General features: G+C 36.0%; 1 protein-coding gene across 1 annotated transcript; it reads right to left on the bottom strand.

The window, feature by feature from the left end:
- Window positions 1-14621: 14621 nt before the first annotated feature.
- LOC139198109 (uncharacterized) lies at window positions 14622-15302 on the bottom strand. The gene is made up of 2 exons (XM_070826371.1): window positions 15142-15302; window positions 14622-15033 (listed from the first exon to the last, which is right to left on the bottom strand). Exons 1-2 carry the CDS (start codon window positions 15300-15302, stop codon window positions 14622-14624), a joined length of 573 nt encoding a protein of 190 aa, XP_070682472.1.
- Window positions 15303-15563: the final 261 nt, after the last annotated feature.

The raw sequence follows: 15563 nt of genomic DNA, 5'->3' as shown, positions 1-15563 counted from the left end.
CCTGCTCTGATAGCCCTTTGAACAAGAAAATGGTTTTCTTTTGTTCATAAATCCAAATAGTAATGTATAAATATGCATGCATGTAAACAAATAATAATAATAAATGAGAGTGTGGCATGTTGCTTATGGTTAACGTCTGTGTAGGTGTAGCATATGGTTTGGAAGTGCATCAACGATAGATTTTTGTCTGCTATTTTTTTTATCAATATATCTATCAAGCATCATGTTGGATGACTATATATACCCGTATACAACCAAAACATTAATATTGTTTAGGATGATGAATCAATGATTTGGTTCTAGCACATAGCTTAGCCTATAGTATGTACATATAAATTCAATTATTTAACGTAACTTCTAGTGGGGTGATTGATATATCTTACATTTAATTTGAACAAACTCTAGACCTATCTTAATTCTAATTCGTTATTGTAGTCTGATAAATCGTTATATTGTTTCTTTTACTTTTAGTTGATGAAAGAAAACAAAAATGTTTGTTCATTCTAAATATGTGACTTTGGAAAATAATCTAAATATAGAAGATGAGTTTTTTTATTAGCACCTCACATATTGTTGAATATAGCCAACGCAAAAACTTCACATTAAATTACTTATTGACCCCAATATAAAATGATTGTTTAACTCCATTATATTTTAAAGAAGAAAGTGAGAAAGCGTACGAACACAATTTGCAAACATTAACTTGCTTGGAGACGGCCATGGTTGACATGGAGTTCACAAGGAGCCCGGGACAGTGGATTGAGCAGTTTAGGTTTGATAATTGAACTTTGAAGCACTCTATCAAGTTTATGGTTGCCTCCCTGTTAATGCTCAAAATTGTAAGGTTAAGGTTAACAAATTTAATTAAATCACTTTAGGTGGGCTTAGGAAATGGACTGAAATTATACGGACTCAAAGATGTAAATGATTCACCTCTCAAAAATAGACTACGTCGATTATGATGCTCATAATATATTGATTTTCAAATCTAAATAGCGGTTGACTTATACATTCACTCTCTTCTCTCCAATTCGTCAGAACCCCTCGGAGGTCTCTACCCTTTTATATATGCCTCCCCCTCTTGGGGCCTCTCAAATTGGCATTTAATCTGTCAACAACTTGCACTAGCTCACTGACATCACTCTACCTATTCGCCCAAGCTCTCGTCAGTGAGGTGACGTTTCTGCAGCCTGGGTGACACACCTTTTTAAACTAAGGCAAGCCGAGCGTCCCACTCGGACATTGGTTACTCTTGGTTACTCTGCCCCGTCTCGCCAAGTACTTTTCAGTTTGCCCCCGTGCTCGATGCGGTCGGGCAACCCTTTTTTTCGTCTCGATCGGCTCGGGTGCTCAGGAGGCTCTCTTTGAAACCTTTGGGCCTTGGGCTCCTTGGTCTCTCCTTGGGCCTACGCCATTGGGTGGTCCTAAATTGATAGAAATCTTGAAATTGATGAATTACAAAACTTTCGAACGACAGAAAGTTAGATTTGCAGAAAATTGAATAGATAATATGAGGAAACCCTAAAATTCTTAATTCAATTGAGAAGGAGGAAACCCTAAAATTGAATAGAGAATATGATTACACGAGTTGTTTTCTTTTTATTTGTTTATAGGTGGAGAGAATGTGAGATGCGAAGGTAGTCTTAGAAAATACGTGGGATGTGTTAAGATAAATTCTAATTTAAAAGCGGAAAGTGATAGAACAAAGTTGCTGCTTGAGCTGGAACCCGTAAGGCTGAAGGCCCATTGGGTATGTGAGAGTCATTTGAATTCTCCAACAATTTAAAAGATGATTAGGTCCATCATCTGTGGGCTGTTATCATCTTTTTGATGTCCAAAGAGTTAAATGGATTTCCAGCTCCACTTAACAATTTGATCAATACCCAGCAGGAACCCAAATAATTCCTCGCGAAAAACCTTTAGCTTTGTTTGGTCGAGGGATTTCTAAATCTAAAGGGAATGATGCCAATTTAGTAAAAAAGTGCATCACAAAATTATGAGTATTACAAAGGGATGGAAAGGTATTTTTGTAAACCCCTACTTGAAATGAGTTATTTACATTTCTCTCTTACGTGCTTTTGTGTGCGTTTTTAATTTCACCGATCTAACATTTTGTAATTCATCTCTTACTAACCTAGTACCATCACTTGGAATTTGAAAACTCGTCATCCAAATATAGCCTTATAAATTTCCCTTACTTGTCTTTGGAAATTGCCAATGACAACCAACAAAAAGGAGAGGATTGGGAAAAACAATTATTTAATATGACTATTATAAAAATTAAAACTGCTATCATGCATGATGTAAGAGACTTATAACTCAAGTAAATAAAAATAATTATACATGCATTCGTAAGCCAAATAACGACCCAAAATTCGCTTTTATTGTAAAAGAAAAACTGCCTGAAGGACAACATGATCATGGCCTCCCTCACATTGTTTTTTCTTAAGGCAATACACACGACATTCCAGCTCTCTCTAGTTTCTACAAAGTTTTTGAGGTAAAGTCTTAAATATTTTGAGAATATTGATAGATCAACTGAGTCAAGTGAACTGTTGTCAATAGGTTACAGAGATTAGGAAATGCTGATATTTTAATGTTATTTTTGTGATTATGTCTATAAGTACGTCATTTTATATATTATTTTATCTAATTTCGTAGTAATTTACAATTGAAATATCCTAAGTACGACTAATGTAATAAGTAATGACGTGACTTTACCCCATATCATTTAAAATTGTAGTTAAGAAGTGGAGTAGTACCACAAACTTATTTCAATTCAGTGTGTCTGTTGATCGTTCAATTGAATCAACAAGAAACAGACGATTCCATGGAAAGTGGATGCCGAGCTTTCATGGAAAAGGAAGATGTCCCACCCTCACTTCCCATGCCAAATAATAACTTAAGTGGTGTTATACTGTTATCCATACACTATTTTTTACTTTTTTTACGCACATTTTTAAATTTTTGACTGTCAAATTGAAATGAATTGAAAAAATCACAACTGATAAAAATTAACAAAATATGTAAAATATATATATATGCCGATAGCACCGCCCTAACTTAATAAGCGTTCTTCCATGTGGCACTTGAAACCCTTTTTGTTTCTCTTCATCTATTCAGTAATATAACGGGTGCTTAGTGGTATGTGTGTTGAACTTATGAGCTCTTCAAAAGTTGTCTCATTTAAAATAGAATTTTTATGAAGTTCCAGATTCCGAACATTTTGAATCTTTAGATTTTTAATTAAAAATGCAAAAAACAAAATATAACGGCTAAAAAGCAGAAAATATCATATACTCCAGAGCTCTCTTTCTACATATTTTATATATATATATATTCAAAACACGTACTAAAAACAAAAAAATGTTATGTGTGCATGTACCGATAAATATTTCTCTCTAATTTATTTTTTGCCAAAAATGTTTCCGATATAAGCACGTTGAAATTTTTACTTAAAACAAAGTGTGTTTCCGTTCAAGCACCTGGATATGCTGCTTGGAGAGGCACTTGACCTCCACAAATTTTATAAATTAAAAACATTTATAAATTGTGGATTAAGGGAATGGGAATTCAATGGTCTAAAACTAAACTTAGTGTGGGAGCAAGAGTCCTTTTCAAATTGTTAGTTGGATTAATGAATGAATAATTGTCAAAGGGAGGATAGTGAACTATCTTTTAGCACAACCCTCAATAATGATCGATATGACTAGTCGAAAGCCCTCGTCGAATGTACATCGTTCAAATCTTTTTATACAACAATATTTTACTTTAAATGCTGAGTCCACTCTTAGGTGTTGTGTCACCTTCGTTATACGGCAATTTCGATCAGATTGTGACATGCAACTTCCTCTCATCATTTTCCTTTTTGTTGGTAAATCTAGTAAGTTTAGCAACAAAGTTTCTAACATTTGGGGTTAGAGATAATTCATGTTATTTAATATTACGGTATAGTGATATTTATCTTCATTTGTAAATGAGAGGTTTTAGATTCGATTCTCTCCAAAACCAAATTTGAACCATATTATTGCTTGCTCATTATGAGGTTTAGTTCATTCTCTCGTCCACTTAATGTAAATAATATCGTTTGTTAAAAACAAAACAAAAATAAATAAAAAAAATAAAAAGCTTGTTATTTCATACTTGAAAGAATAATAACGTTGTTGTTTTGTTAGACCAATTTGTCGATTTGTAATCATATTAGTCACGGATTGAAAGTAATATAATTCCATATGTCAATAGGGTCTCGAATCTGTGTACCTCGAACTCATAATTCAATTTTAATTCAAATCTATCAATTTCTTTTCTTTTCTTTTCATCAGTCCATATCTATCAATTCAAACTCAATTATGATGCACTGAATTGATCACCCCAAACTTTTTGTGAGCATTACGTGATTCCCGACACTAATAATATAAGGAAAATTAATGAATATGGTCTGAAAATTTTGAGTTTTAATGATAAGGACAAAATAAAGGGTAAAGTGAATAGTATCAGGTTTGACTTTTTAGTGTAAAAAATGATTTTTCGTTAAAGTAAACAGTAACTTAGAATTTTCGTTAAAACTTCCAATAATATAATATAATACATAATACTTCCAATTCTTGTTGATTTGTTTGTTAGTGGAATTTACTAGATATGATGGAGTTAATTGAAGGAATGAGCTAAGATTTACCTGTAATCTTTCTAAAGCAATAAACAAGAAACTTGATTATAACGCATTTTATTATGTTATAAAGGCGCTTAGCTTATCTGTAAGAGGTCTTTTTTTGCTCGTTAGCGGCCTGATTAAATTACCGCTAAAGTCATCTTTATATATGGTAATATTAACTCTTAAATCATTATAAATATTGAAATCCTGTAAGTACCAATGCTAGTTACGCAAGTATTGTAAAACTTGTTGGAAAATGTGGTGCTAGAAAACTAATAAAATCTTTACTATGAGTGCGAATATATAGCACATAAATATACAGATGTAATTGTATTTTAATTAATTTTGTGAATGACTTATGATTAAAAAAATGAGATTTTGTACAAATACCACATAAACTAATAGGTGTGTATGCAATTACCACCCAAATCTCACATTTGATGCAAATCTACAACCTCCATCCAATTTTTTGTTAAATAATTTTAGGAGCAACCTACAATTTTCTTTGGGGACCCAAACTACAAAAATTTGCTATAAAATTATCCTTGTATTAGAAAATCCAAAAACTAATAAAAAATCTACAATGATTTAAACATGAAGTGTTAGCAACATTTGCACTAACATTTATGTGGATCTTTTTATTCCTTCAAAAGACACTTGCCTGTAGCTGCCATTATTTTGGTGAGAGAGAGGACGGGGTTGGGAGGGGCAGGTAAGGTTGGGTATTGTTATATTTGTGAAAATGACACGTGTCTTTGAAGGAGTGAAAGATCTAAATGCAAAGGTTAGTATAAATGTTGCTAGCACTCTCCTTTCAACTTTCAATTTTGATCGCCCATAGGTAATTCCATGAAGCTAGAAATTTCTTTTAATGGGGGTAATTGAAAACAACTAAGAAAACCTTATTTTAATATGGTTATACGCAATATGATATTAAGGATGGTTTCAAATGATAATGTATCACAATTCCAATGTTACAAAAATTTCAATATAGTAGTGGAAAATTACAAAGTGATGAGAAAAATATAAGTACAAGATAGATGAGAGAGAGTTTTTTCAGTTTGAATGACAAACAAGAGCACTATTACTCATATAATATTTGATATGGAGTATAAGTAGAATGAATGTATGTTGGATATTAAATACATATATTTTTTTCAAAGATAACCCGTGTATATTATATAATTGTAGTCTACAACTAAACAAACGAATTACTTGAGTGGGCATCTGCCCCCAGTAAGCCTTCATTGGCTCCGTCCATGGGTAATTCCACGGTGGTGAACGAATTGTGGAGGGAGACTCTGGGAGTTGGGGAGTTGGTGTGGGGATTTAGTTTCTTAATTTGTTCTTGAATTCAGTAAGTTTTATACTTTACTTTTCTTCTAATCAATATAGATCAAATTTACTAAATTGTTCTCATATTAGTTGATGTTCTTGGCACATGACTTAATTTAACGACAATATGAATGGTAACTGAGCTAGGTGATAGATTTGCACACGAAGTTTAGGTAGTACATTATCAAAATAAAAAGTCTAAGTGGCAATTGCGAACATATCTACCTAAAAAAATCACACACTTGGAGTATACTACAATTTTGCCAACTAAGTAATACAAGTCATGGATCGAAACGTGTTGGTGTAAGTAACAAATTATACAAGTGAATAATTTTGTCGTCTAGTTTTTCATGCGAAAATGCACAGATATCCTAGTAAAGCCTATTTTAATACTTTACACTAAGAACTAAAAAAATATGATATCATGCCAATGTTAATAAACTATACTTTAGATTCTATATTTTTTTGTGAAATAAGTATTCTTTAGATAGAACAAGCCAGGTTAATTGTGTTTATAAGGGTGTATTTTTGTTCATCACTCTTCAGTGGTTATAATAGTCATTACTCTACTTATTATTATTAGATAAATTTAAATTTTGAGATTTATGTCCACCCATTACATATATCTCGAAATTTAAACTCATACAATGGTTATAAATATGGTGGCGAACATTACCATCACTTGACGGTTAAACTAAAACTTAAATAAAGAAATATGGAGGCGAACATTACTGTCACTTAGTACTACGGTCTAATAGTAGGTCTTAGATTTGATTCTTTGAATCACATTATTACTAGTCTATTTCTGAGACTTGACCCACTCCTCCACTCCTTTCGATAAATGATATCGTTTGCTAAAATAGTAATAATAATAATCAATGCCTAGATTGTCGGTCCATAATCCGTATCGTCTTTGAAACTTGTTGAGAAGCCTTCACATCTCACAAATCAAAATCAATCTCACAATCAGAATGGTCTTCGATCTCGGACCCCATTGTCCATTCATGCTAAAAATTGTTGTTGCCAAGTTGCAAGTGCATGTGCCCATGTGTCCTTTCTTGTGGACAAGTGTTTCACTGTTTCTTGCCAAATGGTCAACCCTAATTGTGGTGAGAAACGGAACCCACCTGCTCTTGGAGTTATTGTTTGACATAAAAAGACTTATGTGATACGCGTATATTGTTATATAACGTTTCGTTTGTTGAAAATACTGGTGGGTAATGAATGCCCATAGTGTATTTGGTAAAGTGTTCAATGCCCATGAAAATTAGAATAGATTTTGGAAATGAAGGATGTCATTTTTCAAAACATGCGATGTAAATTTTTCAAACTGTATGAACTTGTTTGTATGGAGCCGCTCTATAAATACAGCGCTCCGACTACGGTTAAAAGATATAGAGAGACATACAGAAGGAAAGAAAGAAAGATCAATAACATCATCTATTCCTCCGTCCTTTATTTGTTATCCTCTTGTGCTATAGTTTTAGTGTGACATTTTACACCTGCTTCGCTACATTCACTAAAAAGGTTAGCCCTCTAACTTCTACATATTTATAACACGTTATCAGCACGAGTATCTAAATATAACTATTCCTCATTTCTCTTCGCCGAATGAAAATCATTTATCTTCGCCGAACGAAAGAAAAAATGTTTCCTCTAAGGTTTTTACTGTTCATCTTCTTCTTCTGCCTCAATTGCGCGATATACCCTCACGAAGAACTGTTTGCTCCATGCCTGCTTTTAGTTCTCAACCTAACGGTTACATACATCTTTGATTTCTTGTTTGGTATAGATATTGATTACTAACCCAGTATTTATTTATGCTGATTTTACTGCAATCCAAGACGGTGCGGTACAATCGCCCATCTTGAACTGCAAATTTAATCTTACTGCGATCCAAGATTGTGCAGTATCATGGCCTATCTTGGACTACGGATTTAATTTTACTGCAAATTTTAGGTGGAGCGGTACAATCGCTCGCCCTACCCTGTATATTTAATTTGCCTGCAGTTGAATTTCATTACAATTTTAGGTGGTGCAGTATAATCGCCCACACTGCTGTGCTTATTTAAATTTTCCTGCTACTTGAGTGGTGCGGAATAATCGCCCATTCTATGTTACATTATTTCAATGAGAATGGTGCGGTACAATCGCCCTTCTCATTCACCTTGAAAATCTCGAGCTAGAAGTTTCGAGTGCTTATCATTTTGGCATGAAGATCAAAATGAAAAATTTGTAAAAATCAAAAGTTCTAACACTATATTCCTCCAGGAATACATATTATTGCAAGTTCTTACACATCTCATTTTCTTTTAGAAAAGAAAATGGCGAACTTGGCGAAGCTTAATTATGCTGCCCTGGACATTACCGGGAATAATTACCTTACATGGGTACTGGATACCAAGATTCATCTGGAAACAGGGAATCTTGGAGATACCATTAGGGAAGAGAGCAGCTCATCCTCTCAAGAGCGGGCGAAGGCTATGATTTTTATTCGTCGCCATCTTAATGAGGCATTAAAAAGCGAGTACTTAACGGTTGAAGATTCGTTAACTCTTTGGAATGCATTGAGAATCAGATACAACCACCAGACAATGGTGATTTTTCCAAGAGCTCACTATAAATGGACTCACCTAAGGATCCAAGATTTCAAGTCAGTGGCAGAGTACAATTATGCGTTGTTCAGAATTACCTCTCAGCTAAAGCTCTGTGGGGATACTATTACTGAGGAAAATTTGCTGGAAAAGACTTTCAGCACATTTTATGCCTTTAACGTGCTCCTATAGCAGCAGTATAGAGCACGAGGCTTCACTAAATACAACCAACTGATATCTGTGCTTCTGGTAACTGAACAGAACAATGAGCTCCTGATGAAAAATCATCATTCCCGACCTACTGGATCTGCACCATTCCCAGAAGTGAATGCTGCTTCCCTCGAAGTGAACGCCACATCCTCTAGTGGTGATAATCATAAACGAGGACGTGGCCACAAGCGAGGTCGATGAAATAGGAAAGGCAAGAATCATGGTGGTCAGTTTCACAACCAGGTTCCAAGGCATAATTCAGGCCCGAGCTTTAAAAATGTGAATCGCCACAAAGGCAAAGCTCACATGAACAATGCTCCCAGGAACTCTAAAGGAGCCTGCCATAGGTGTGGTGGCAATGGGCATTGGGCGCGTACTTGTCGTACCCCAAAACATCTGGTGGATCTGTATCAAGCCTCCCTCGAAGAGAAGGGTGCCGAGACTAATTTTCTCGACCAGGCTAAACCAATGGATATACCTAATCAAGTGTGTGACTTATCAAGACAGTTGAACACAACTCACCTAGATGTTTCAAACTTCATTATGGAAATGGGGAATGAAGTATACCGGTCCGACTGAATCGTTTATGTTTGATATACTTTTATTATGCTGAACTTGTAGTGTAAAACTAGCATTTCAGATTCAATAAAAGTGGCATGTAAATTTCTTGTTATAACTTGCTTTTAACTCTGATTTCCTTACTCATAAAGCATGGATAAAAACTATGGTCATTCTCAAAACATGAGAAATGGCGGAGACATTTTTCTTCCAGACTGTGCAACTACGCATACAATACTTCGTGATCAAAAGTATTTCTTAAGCTTGATGCTTACAAGAATAAGGTAACAACAATATCAGGCAAATCAGATGTAATTGAAGGCTCAGGGAAAGCCCAGATATTTTTACCAAATGGAACTATATTGTCCATACAAAATACGTTGTACGCTACTCGATCTACTCGAAACTTGTTGAGTTTCAAAGACATACGTTTAAATGGATACCACATTGAAATGAAAAGTGCAGAAAATGTGGAGTATCTATACATTACCTCCAATGATACCCAGAAGCATATATTGGAGAAGTTGCATGGTTTGTCGAGTGGATTGTGATAGGAGCATATTTATGCGACTTAGTTAGCTTATTCTTGTGCATTTATGTTGTTATTTCTTAGTTAATTTAGTATTTCAAGCCATTTTCGTGTGTTTGTAGGTTTAAAGGGCTAAAGTGGCACGAAAGAGCATTTTGGTGCAGTTTTGGATTGAATTGGCATACATGCATGGGGAGCAAGTTGGATGGACATTTTTGGTGCTTAAATGAGGCTAGAAACATGCTACAAATTTGGAGTGCAAGTTGCAAGAATGGTTGGTACACTCATTTAACCTACCAGAATTTGAGTTGTTGGTGCACTAATTTAACCTACCAGAATTTGAGTTGTTGGTGCACTCACCTAACCTACCTAAATTGAATGGAATGTGCACTCACCTAACTCACCTAATCCATCATCTCCCTATAAATAGCCGTGCATTTCATTAGGAAAAGTAATCAATTATTCATTATACCATCCACCATTCACACAATCAAAAACACATCAAACCATCCTTTGCCGCAGCCATCATTCATCCACTCACCACCATACATACTTTCAGCCATTCTCCCATACAAAACACCACTCAAACCTTCACCCATAGCTTGTGCCGCAACAAAGAGAAGAAGGAGGACCCTTGGAGTGCTTGCTATTCAAGTTTGGATTGCTGGATCATTCTTAGGTGTTTTCAATCTTTGTTTTCAATGTCTAAATTTATGTATCTTTGTTTTGTGAACATGAGGAGCTAAACCCCTCTTAGCTAGGGGAAATTTGAAACCATGATCATATTTGCAATATGAATTGATTTCTTCCAATTATGATTTGATAAGTTGTGAATGCAATTCAATTAACTGTTTTCTTCAAAACTGATTCTTGTATGTTGATTAAGGATGCATACTTAGTTTTCATGCATGAATTTGATGCTAGAATATAAATAAGTTTCACCTAATCGTTATAAATTTATATTCATGAGTAGTGAAGGTTGCTAGTCACAATCGCGTTAATTGAATTCTTGCCAAACGTATCATGCATTCATAGTTACAAATGTCTCGTCAACACTTATGATTTTCACGGAACGTAGTGATCTCTTATTGTATCTCTATTATGCATTCATGTAGGGGACCTTTGGAGAATGATTTGGGTTGTCGTATGCATTCATCCAATTCAATGAGTAAAAGAAAATCTGAGGGTTAATTAGTGTATCACAGTTAATCTGGGGTGTTGAGCTTCATAATTTATTGAAAAACAATAGGAAATCGATTCATGTACAAATGTGTCATGTGTGAAGAATGGACCTCTAGCTAATGCATCAACCATCTTATTTCTTAAAATTCGTCCAAAATCTGTTTTAAGTTTTAGTTACTTATTTTTACTTAAAATTCGTCCAAAACCCAATCCCCTTTACTTTAGAGTTCAAATTAGTTAGAATCTGTCTTAGTTTGTGTTTTTAAGTGTTTTGAGTCAAGTTAAAATCAATTTTCGTCCAAATCACTTCCTAGTGTCTAGTTTAAGTCTATTTGGTTGTTTTAAGTTGTTTTGAGTATTTTAAGTTTGTTTTGAGTCTTGTGAGTCTTGTTAAGTGTTTTTAAGTTTATTTTTGTGTTTTTAAGTCAGTTTAGAATAGATTAGCAATCCCTCATAATCTCCAGTCCAGAACGATCCCTATTTATCCATACTACAATTGTCAACAGAGAGGGTTTAATTTGTGTGTTAAGTTAATTTTCGCATCAAATTTTGGCGCCGTTGCCGGGGATTAGCAAACTTGCTAATCCCTAGTTTAATTTTATGTCTTTGTGTTTTATTTTGTGTCCATGTGTTTGTGTGTTCTTGTTGTGCCTTATATCTAGTTGCTGATTGTGTTTGTTTCTTCGTTTCAGGTACTAGTTTATTATTCGTAGCTCTCAACCTATTAGTGCAAACATCTTGGAGTTCGACGACGATTTTGAAAGAACTTTGAGAAGGAAGAAGAAGCAATTAGAATTTAACCCACCTAGTTTAAGTTCTGAATTTGAAAAAGAAGAAGATCAACAAGTCATGGCAGCAGACAATCGTACAATCAAAGAACTCTCAGCCTCGGGGTTGGACAATACCGTGCCACTTTGCATTCAATACCCCGTGGCTACCTAAGGAAAGACCGATGAGTTCGAGTTGAAGTCAAGCTTGCTACACCATATCCCTAAATATCATGGGTTGTCCATGGAAGATCCAAACAAGCAATTGAAGGAGTTTGAAGTGGTGTGCTCGAGTATGACACCAATCAATGTCAATGGGAGCATTCTGAATATGAAGGCCTTTTCATTCTTTCTTATGGATAAGGCTAAAAATTGGTTATACGAATTGGCACCCGGAACTGTCACCTCTTGGGAAAGCATGAAACAAGCATTCTTAGAAAAGTTTTTCCCAACCTCGAGAGTCATTCTTTTAAGGAAAAGAATCAATGGCATTCAACAAAGCCAAGGTGAATCTTCCCCGATGTATTATGAGCCGTTTTAAAGGTCTAGTTGCATCTTGCCCTCAACATCAAATGAAGGAGGAGCTTTTACTTCAATACTTTTACGAGGGACTCCTCCTAATTGAAAGACAAATGTTAGATGCCTCAGCAGGTGGTGCTTTGGAAGATAAAACACCGGTGGCTGCCAAGATCTTAATTGCAAACCGAGCGTTGAATGCATAACAATATGAAGTTGTTGGGCAAAGAGCCACCCCACGACAACAAGTGAATGAGGTAAGTGCTATTTCCGAACTTCAAAATCAATTGGCTAATCTTACTACTCTTCTTTCACAGGTGGTTGAAGGACCAAAGGTACAAAGTGTAGCTGCTTGTGGCGTGTGCTCAATGCAAGGACATCTCACGGATAAGTGCCCTCAATTGATCGAGAATGTAGTGTGGGAATCTACCAATGCCGTGGGCTTTGGGAGCCAATACCAACCAATGAGTGATATTTTCTCTAATACATACAATCCAAGATGGAAAGATCATCCAAATTTCAAGTGGAGAAAACCACAACAAACTGCCCAACAAGGAGGATTTCAGCCACAACCCATTGGGATGTATCAAAGGTTATACGCACTCACTCAAGTCCAACCACAATCTGCCCAAACCAATTCAGGTACATCCATGGATAATGATCAAATTGTTCAATTACTAACTTCTTTGGTGCAGGGGCAGCAAAATCAAAACAAAACAATGCTCAATCAAGTTAAGGAGGTGGATGAGTTGAAGAAACAAGGGCCAAATGGCGGAGTTCATGGGGTAATGCAAAGAGCAAGGCAAACTGCCTAGCACAACCGTTGTGAATCCAGGGCGAGGATTTGAATCTACCAAGGTCATTACATTGAGAAGTGGAAAAGAAGTTGGAACGGACCCCCAACCATCAAAATCTGCCCAAACGGAGGACGAGAAGTTGCAGTTCGAAGAGGAGAACCATGACCACGCCACGGCAAGGAATGCACAACCCTTGCCGTAGCCTCCTACACTTCCTAATCTATCCAATCTGTCCACCACAGGTAAGAAAGGTCCAAATTTGACTCATTCTAACCCTATTCCACCCAATGCACATTTCCCTCGCAGATTTATGCAAGCCAAGAATGAAGAGGATGAAAAAGACATTCTGGAGACGTTTAGGAAGGTGCACGTCAATATCCCGCTCCTAGATGCTATAAAGCAAATCATGAAGTATGCCAAGTTTTTTAAGAAGCTTTGTACAACAAGGAAACGGATTCGGGAGAAAGAGGTGGTACATGTAAGTGAGAATGTCTCTGCAATGTTGAAAAGAAAGCTACCACCTAAATGTAAAGATCCAGGTACTTTTACTATCCCTTGCGTAATTGGTAATACAAGGTTTGAACATGTCATGCTAGATTTAGGTGCTTCCATTAATGTCATGCCATATTCTGTTTATGCATCTATGAATTTAGGAGAGCTTAAAAATGATGGTGTTATTATTCAATTAGCCAATCGATCTAGTGCCTACCCGAAAAGAATGTTGGAAGATGTTTTGGTGCAGGTAGACCACTTGATTTTTCCCGCAGATTTCTATGTGCTTGACATGGAGGATTTAGCCCACTCTCCACCATCGTCAATCTTACTTGGACGACCTTTCATGAAAACTACTCAAACCAAGATTGATATGGCTAAGGGAGCATTAACAATGGCGTTTGGTGGCGATATAATTAACTTTAAAATTCCTGAAGCTCTTGAGAATTCTAATGATGTTTGTTCTTGTTTTGCCATTGATGTAATTAAAGATGTAGGGCAGGAAAATTCAGCACCAATTATGAATGATGAATTTCGAACCACCAAAGACGAGGGAATTGGAGTGGAGCGCAAAGAACACGCCACTAACCTCAAAATGCACAATCTGGCCAAGAGCACCATTTTGAGGTTAGTGGCATGTTCTTTGCGCTCCACTCAAATTCCCTCGTCTTTAGTGGTTCGAAATTCATCCTTCTTAATTGGTGCTGAATTTTCCTACCTTACATCTTTAATTACATCAATGGAAAAACAAGAACGAACATCATTAGAATTCTCAAGAGCTTCAGGAATTTTAAAGTTAATCATATCGCTACCAAACGTCATTGTTAATGCTCCCTTGGCCACATCAATCTTGGTTTGAGCTGTTTTCATGAAAGGTCATCCAAGTAAGATTGATGATGGTGGAGAGTGGGCTAAATCCTCCATGTCAAGCACATAGAAATTTGCAGGAAAAATCAAATGGTCTACCTGCACCTGAACATCTTCCAACACTCATTTCGGGTAGGCACTAGATCGATTGGCTAATTGAATAATAACACCATCATTTTTAAGCTCTCCTAAATTCATAGATGTATAAACAGAATATGGCATGACATTAATGGAAGCACCTAAATCTAGCATGGCATGTTCAAACCTTGTATTACCAATTATGCAAGGGATAGTAAAAGTACCTAGATCTTTGCATTTAGGTGGTAGCTTTCTTTTCAACATTGCAGAGACATTCTCACTTACATGTACCACCTCTTTCTCCCGAATCCGTTTCCTTGTTGTACAAAGCTTCTTAAAAAACTTAGCATACTTTGGGATTTGCTTTATAGCATCAAGGAGTGAGATATTGACGTGCACCTTCCTAAATGTCTCCAGAATGTCTTTTTCATCCTCTTCATTCTTGGCTTGCATAAATCTGCGAGGGAAAGGTGCATTGAATGGAATAGAGTTAAAATGAGTCAAATTTGGACCTTTCTTACCTGTGGTGGACAGATTGGATGGATTAGGAAGTGTAGGAGGCTACGGCAAGGGTTGTGCATTCCTTGACGTGGCCTTGTCATGGTTTTCCTCTTCGAACTGCAACTTCTCATCCTCCGTTTGGGTAGATTTTAATGGTTGGGGGTCCGTTCCAACTTCTTTTCCACTTCTCAACTTAATGGCCTTGGCAGATTCAAATCCTCCCATTGGATTCCTTTATGCTAAGCAGTTTGCCTTGCTCTTTGAATTACCCCATGAACTCCACCATTTAGCCCATTTGTTTCTTTAACTCATCCACCTCCTTAGCTTGATTGAGCATTGTTTTGTTTTGATTTTGCTGCCCCTGCACCAAAGAAGTTAGTAATTGAACAATTTGATCATTATCCATAGATGTACCTGAATTGGTTTAGGCAGATTGTGGTTGGACTTGAGTGAGTGCGTATGGCCTTTGATACATCCCAGGATGTT

Source organism: Malus domestica, chromosome 08 (genome assembly GCF_042453785.1).
Source record: "Malus domestica chromosome 08, GDT2T_hap1".
Lineage (NCBI taxonomy): Eukaryota > Viridiplantae > Streptophyta > Magnoliopsida > Rosales > Rosaceae > Malus > Malus domestica.
Note: the sequence above shows the minus strand (reverse complement) of the source record. Positions and strands in the feature narration are given on the sequence as shown.